Source organism: Trichinella spiralis (genome assembly GCF_000181795.1).
Source record: "Trichinella spiralis strain ISS 195 chromosome Unknown Scfld2, whole genome shotgun sequence".
Classification (NCBI taxonomy): Eukaryota; Metazoa; Nematoda; class Enoplea; order Trichinellida; family Trichinellidae; genus Trichinella; species Trichinella spiralis.
The window spans coordinates 5,545,105-5,552,471 of record NW_003526941.1 but is presented as its reverse complement, the minus strand read 5'-3'; the positions used below and the strand labels follow the sequence as shown (position 1 = coordinate 5,552,471).

General features: G+C 31.5%; 2 protein-coding genes across 2 annotated transcripts; both read left to right on the top strand.

The window, feature by feature from the left end:
* The first annotated feature begins 2,547 nt into the window (after positions 1 to 2,547).
* Positions 2,548 to 5,005, top strand: Tsp_05838 (putative F-box domain protein). Its single transcript, XM_003380068.1, has 9 exons — positions 2,548 to 2,661; positions 2,821 to 2,903; positions 3,189 to 3,225; positions 3,272 to 3,307; positions 3,344 to 3,382; positions 3,518 to 3,848; positions 3,930 to 4,363; positions 4,662 to 4,723; positions 4,852 to 5,005. The coding sequence occupies exons 1-9, from the start codon at positions 2,548 to 2,550 to the stop codon at positions 5,003 to 5,005; spliced, it is 1,290 nt and encodes a 429-aa protein (XP_003380116.1).
* Positions 5,006 to 5,815: 810 nt separating this feature from the next.
* On the top strand, positions 5,816 to 6,601 carry Tsp_05839a (conserved hypothetical protein; the record flags this gene model as incomplete). The annotated part of the gene is made up of 4 exons (XM_003380067.1): positions 5,816 to 5,859; positions 6,003 to 6,031; positions 6,225 to 6,331; positions 6,415 to 6,601. Coding segments are annotated over exons 1-4 (367 nt in total), but the record flags the coding sequence as incomplete, so codon positions are not given.
* Between the last annotated feature and the right edge of the window lie 766 nt (positions 6,602 to 7,367).

Sequence of the window (7,367 nt, the reverse complement as noted above, 5' to 3'; positions counted from 1 at the left end):
CACTTTTTTCTCTACAACTTGTACATTTCCATATTTTTATTCAACACATCTGCTTACACATAAAATTCATCATTCTGCATTTTGCTTATTCATCATCATCATCATCATCAACAACAACATGGGTTGGTTCAAAAGAAAATTCAGTACACTTCGACCACCTCGAATTGTTATCCAGGTAAGCAATTTTTATTTGTTCAATTATTTTATTGCAATATAATATTAATGAATTGTTGGTTCATTTTAAATACTTTGTTTTCCATTTTGAAAAATTGGTAATGTTTGTAATGCATGGAACTTGTATTGATTGCTTGGAAACAATTGTAGAGTTCATCTTTGAAATTCTACATGCAAAACAGTCGAATTTGAATTTGCAACAGGCGCAAACGTTAATATAACTTTAAAAGTGACGCTCATGATCAGCTTACTGTAATGAAAATTTTACTCTGTTCACTTTGAACTTTTCACATTTGCAAATATATAATTTTTACTGTTCAACAGTTTTGTTTGTGTATTTTGATTTGAAAAAATGGGAAGTTAATTTTTGCAAATATGAATCATACTTTCAGTTTTTATTTATGTCCGTAATAATAGGTTTTGTTTTGTTTTTTGTTTCTTATTTTACAAATCTCATAATTTCCCAAGTGGGTTGATGTAACAGAGAACCACTTTATAGCTGAAGCTTGGCTGTAGTGACGTTATTAAGTGAGGTCACTGCTACGTCATCATGTTGCAGTTGTTAGTGTTTTTGCCGTTCTATTCGAATTTGATGAATCACTTCAATAGAACAAGAAGATAGAGAGTATTAATAATCATAATAATTCTTGAGAACGTTAATATCCATATTTGTCATAGGTTGTCATTTTTTTTCATCCATAAATTATATTATCATTGAGAAATTTGTTTTCTTTTTCTGAACAATTTTAATTGCAATGCTTTCACATCCTACTTTTACACTTGTCGTATATATTGGAGTAGGGCTGTTTGTTTATATATGTTTGGGTGTGTATCTTCGTACAAGACATCCTCAAAAATGCAGCTAATATTGTCTTTTGCATCAGTGCATTTTTTAAATATATTTTTGACATGTGCGTATATTTCGTCAATATTTTTTTGACTTTTGATTTCACGTTAGCTTTTTAGCTTGAAATTGTTTTGACGTAGTCAACGCGAAATATTGTATGAATCTTTAGGCATAATTGTATTTATTTTTTTTAAATTTTCCTCTATTTTTTTCAATCGATTTATGCATTCATAAATTGAATTGGTGAAATTCAATTCCGATATTCAGGTCCAAAGTTCATTATGGTGGTTTAGGTGCAAAAATCGATGAATGCTCTTTATAAAAGAATAACGATGAATGATGACGAAAGTGGCATTCTTTTTTTTTATATTAATATTATTTGAAAGGCAGTTGAATTATATTTGATGAAGTTATTTAAATTTTTGAAATCTGCTTAACAAAAAATGTCTAGAAATGACGAAAATTTTCTGATTTTTTGATTTTTTACTTCCTTCTTCTTTTTTCAATTCTTGAAAATTTTATGCAAAATTCAGTTGTGTTGAGTTTTTTGAATTTGAAAGTTGCTCAACTGTTGTCAATTGAATATAATAATTAACATTTATGAAATTTATGAAATTGAACGATATTTCAAACTGTTCTCTCTCTTTGTCTGTACGAATGCTTTTTTTTTGAGTTACGATTTCTGTGCTGCAAAATGGAATCTGCGACAGCCTGACAAAATGAATGAATGTATGAATGATGACGGACAAAAAAATTGATCGGAAACAGTTTGTTTGTTAGCTTTTTAAATAATATGTCTTCTTATTATTACCATTTTCAAATGAGCATTTTTGAAAAAAACTAACAATAATAAGTAGAAATTGGGTGTGTTTTGAAAAATAATTTTATTTTATTTTTTAATTTTAACAAGTTGCAACAAACAGCAACTATGTAATAAATATATAATGCATACGCTTTTGAGCAGGTTGGTTGGTTATTTTCGTCATAGGTTGAGTGAGTTTTTATAAATAATTATTTTAAGAAAAAAAGATTGATTGAATTAGAATGATATGATCAGTTTGATATTTTTCATGAATGATTTTTATCAATATTCAAGTTAATTTGAAATGATAAATTTTTCATTTTCTTTTATATTTTTCAATGAAACATAAAAAAATACTTTTAAGTTTGTCAAAGAACATTTCCATTCTTCAAGCTATTACAATTTGCATCTATTTGTGTGTACAGGTAATTTGTTGTTTTTATTTTTAATTTTGTTTTACAAATTGCATAATTAAAATTTGAAGAGAAGTGGTGAACAATAAAAGCGCCATCTTTTAAGCAAATGGATGCCGTGTGGCAAGAGGCAATTTTCTCTATTCTGTGCAATTGATGCAATTAAAGCCGGTGCCTGTGCAGGAAATTATACATAATTATCTCATCAGAATTGGCGAATAAGTATAAATAAATAGAAAAATGGATAAATAAATGCAAGCATTTCATTTATGCTGAGGCTTGAGAAAAGAATTAAAAATTTTTTTTTGCACATGCTTGTTGATGAGGAAAAAATCATCTACGGCATGATTTCTAGCACGATTGGACCGTGTAATTTTTTCGCCAGGCGCAATTTTGCATTGCATTCTGAGAAACACCAACTGAAAGTATTGGATGCCTTAAATGAAAATTTAATTCTCTTTGAATTTTTTTAAAAATTAATCATATTCGAATAAGTTTATCTTTATCGGTTATTGTTCAGTTAGGTTTCTTCCCGGAAGAATTGTCCAAATTTTTTTTTTAAATATCAGCTATTGTAAATTGAGTTCGAGTTAGTCAATAAATGCATAGTAGTAATAGTAGTAGTAGTAGTAGTAGTAGTAGGAGAAGATGTTGGCGGCGCTTTCTTGTTGGGAATGAAAATTTTTTATAGACCAGATAGAAAATTGTTCATTTGACGAAATAAAACCCCGAAACAGTTATGTCAACCAAATTTTCTATGGAAAAAATATCCATTTTGCTTTGCCAGTTTGAAATGCTGCTTCATTTGTTGGTTGANGCCGGCCTAGCTGCTGGCTAGCTGGANGCTTTTGTTGCTCTTCTTTACTTGATCGGCTGTTACTGAATCGAACTNTTTCTCTGTTTGCGAGCATGTCCCAACTCAATCCCCATGCGATTTGTTTAAACTTTTCAGAAATACTTGTGTCGATACTTGTCCAATTGCGCGCGTTGTATTTTCATTTTGTCTTATTTTATTTTTTTTTAATATTTATTCAGAAGGATATTTTCATACTTTTTTTTCCGTTGGGTATTGTATATTGGCATTGAAAAATTTAAACAAAGATTCAGTCTTTTGAAGAGGGCGACAGTTGTGTTGGTGGGGAAGGGGTATGAAGGAAGAGGAGAGGTTAAGATTTTCAGGACGAAGAAGGATTTTTCATTTCCATTGTGAAAAGAACGAAATTATTAATAATTGATGAATAGAATTATTTGTTTATTTTCAAAACCACCCATATATTTCAGGAAGAAGAACCAACTTTACCAGTGGCTATGGATTTTACTGAAAAACTTCCTGCCGATGTTTGCCGAAGAGTTTTTCGTTATGTCGATTTAAAGCAGAGGACCAAAGCGGAACGGGTTAGCAAACGTTGGCGTGAAATCGTTCTAGACACTGCGGCTCATGATGATCGTTCCGTTTGGTTGTACGTAATATTTCGTGAGGGTCATTTGAGTGGTCACGACAGAATGACCGTTCGAGTCTCTTACGATGGTCCGATTTTTTGGGATAAATCCATCGTCTATGTTTATTTATGTTCGTGTCATGCGTATGAACGACACGAGAAGCAACTGATCAGTAAGCAGATGAATAAACTTTTTGAACTTTTATAATATTGTAATTATTAATATTTTTTTTCTCTTAACTAATCTTTTCTAGGTTTGTTCAAACGAATCGCAAATAGCGTTCACAGGCTGTGTTTGGTTAGTTCACCGGTCAGATCGCCATTTTTAACCAACGACTTTTACACATTCATATTGGATATATTTAAAAATTTGCAAATTCTATACCTTCGCGAGTTGAATTTGGAGAATGTGGCCACAACAACTGTAGAACGTTTGGCAACGAGCAAAACTTTAAGTCGCGTTGTCGTTCACGACTGTATACATTACGATTCGTTGACTGATTATCATCGTTTGAATAATCGACTGATGCTGGTCAAAGGTCATCTGCGAGGTCTTGAAGATTTGCTTCGAAGTAAAAATGCTTATCCAGAAGATTCGGAAGATCTACCAGTATCCACTGTTCAAAATCGACCTGAGTCAAACATCTCGAACATGATCAACGGTTTGACAATTGATTCATCATCACCTGTAGACGCCGCTTGATATGATGATATCCGTCCCCTTGTTGTCATCCAAAAACTATATAAAATCAAGAAACTTCAACGCTAATTATTTATAATTTTATAAATCACCGTCCAATAATAATTTTTAATTTCCTTTCCTCTTCAACTGCTTTTACTGCCAGTCATTTTGTCCACCTTGCTAATAAAAAGGTATATGTTGTTACTTTTACTTTTTCTTAAAAGTTATTTTAATAATATTTGTTTCTTGCTGTTATGAAAAAATATTTATTCAAAAATATTATGTTACTTTATTATTTTTATAGCAATTAGCTGCAAAAAGAAGTTGCGGAATCGATGCACACCTATTTTCATCCATACCGTATAGGTATTTTTTATCTGTTTTTACAGTACGTACATACTTGAATATACTTAATGGAACCAGAATCAAAAAATCTGATCAGCCCCAATGTCATTTATTGAATAAACTACTATGCTTCAAAATTCAGTTTTAAGCTTTATTTATGCAATTATTATTGGTCGACACTGGCGAAATATCCATGGGGCACAGCGTTTTTCTTCGTTGGTTCATAAATTGAATACGGATTTACGACCTTCAATGCCGAATTCTTCCAATACAGGCTCCAGTACTTCCGAAGTCAACGTGTAGCGCAATTCCTGAAAAAGCAAACACAAACCTTGAAACATATATTTAACAAACGCAAGTTGTCAAGTGTCAATTGCGTACCTTTGAACTACCTTTCTTGCTCACTTGTGCCAATCCTTTGAACTTTGCTTTTTGCATGGAATCCAACAAAATGTCAGAAATGAATTTCTGAGCTGCTAACGCTATAGCACGTTTGCTAAAACCAACAAACAATGCATTACAATTCTGAACACGCCAAAATGAAAAGAAACGCGACACTACGCTACACGTACACAAACGGATCCGAGTCTTGCATGCCGGCTTGATTCATATAATATTCAACTAGCGCTTCTGGAATCTAAATTCGAGAAAAAAGTCAGCACTTGAAAATTAAAAGCGAAAATACCAGTGGTGTCAATTCTTCCAGATCATTGAGAAATTCCATGGTTGAAACTTTCGCTTGAGTACTTTCACTTTTCTCAGGTACAGGCAAAACAAGTTTACCATCAGAGTTCGGAGTTTCCATCTGTAAATGCTTAATTTCTAGAAAATCTTTTATCGTTTCAAAAATTATCGTTCAAATATGTTCGATCAAAACGAGAAATATGCAAAAAGAACAACAAATCTGAAATCAAAATCAACATTTTTTCATCTTTGGACACAAACTATAAAAAAAAGATGATGGATGGCACATCAGACATGACTAGACAATGAATTCAAAAAATAGGAAACATTAGTAGAAGCTGACTAGCTAAACAGAATAGAAAACAAAAACAACAAGAATTCGAGATCACTACGCTTAATAATGTTTGACTAGTTCTTGGTTTAAAATTCATGTCCATTATCAAAGGTCGACACAATTCGGAGGAACATCAAAAGTGAAATTACATTGGCTAGAATATTTTTTCACCTCAACTGAAGATGAATTTGGAGTATCCGGTCTATCAGACCAATGAAGTAAAATTTCTTCATCGCATGGACAAGATCTAGTAAATACGTCGCATTCGTATCCCGTTTTCAGATACTTCCACACGCCAGAAAATGTACGCGGTATTTGAAAATTCGTAAAGCGTTCCACGACGAGTCGAATGTGGTGCAGTTTCGGAAGTATAGAACAATCAAGGTGAGTCAATTGATCGCCACATAAAAATTTAGTTTTTGTCTAAATAATAAAGAACAATAAAACATAAATATTGTTTAAAAAAAGTAAACTGTACTTTTAATAGAAATGCATTCAATTTAGCCAACGCGGATTCCAAATTTGCTGGACCCTTATCAACAGCTTTGATGAAAAAGCAAAACTTTGAAAACAAATCTCTCACTGTATTTAGTGCTTCTACATTATTGCACGTTAAATCTGGTTGAGGAAAAGTGTTGTCCAAATATTCGATAATTTCATCGGTTTCATCAAATTGTTGATCGTCGTGAACCAGTGCGGGAACGTGTCTCAAACCGGCGCAGGAAAATGCAAAATTGGGTCGATATGGATTCGTGGTTTTCACTTCAAAGTTCAATACGCCCGCATCGCTTTTGCACAAAAGAATCATGAAAAGCTGCTGACATACAGGACAGCCACCACAACGGACGCCATCCACACCGGCACGCACCCAAAGCGTAACGGTAGGCTTCGAATGACTGCAGTCATTCATAGCCTCCTGGAATAGGAAGCTTTTCTACAAGTGAAAACTTGTTCACATGTACAAACGTTTTCAAGAAAATAAAAGTATAAAATACACAATAAAATGTAACATTAATATAATGAGTCAAAAGGATTAATCTTATTGTTAAGTACGTTGCATCCCATCTAACAAAGGAAAAATTGAAAATAAAAAATAAATGTTTTATAAAATAGAAAGAAGTTTGAAATTAATATTCAACTACATATAAAAAATAAATTTCAATGGCACACTTGCACATAAAAATAGATTTATACTAACTACAGTATTTATTTTCAAGTATTATTAATATATTGTATATGACATTTTCTGTCCTTTCTTTTGAAATTTTTACACACATATATATTATATGATATTATAAATTAAATTTGAAACGAGTAGATTATCACTGGATAATTAACAGAAGTTTTATTTACTGTAAAAAGTTAAATTAAAAACTACAGTATTCCTTTTAATGCTTTAGCAGTTTTATATTGTCGATTGAATACATTCATTATGGAAACAATAAATAATATATAGTGCAAATCTAGCTACGCAAAAACGTAACATATATAATAAATGTGAATATTAGATTATTTTTTTAATTTACAGTTTTTTTAAATTATGATTTTTTCTTTTTTGGCAACCGTATGATGTATAACTTATGACGGTAGTATTACTTTTGATTTATTTTAAAAATAATATCATGGTTATTTAATAATGCTTGTTTA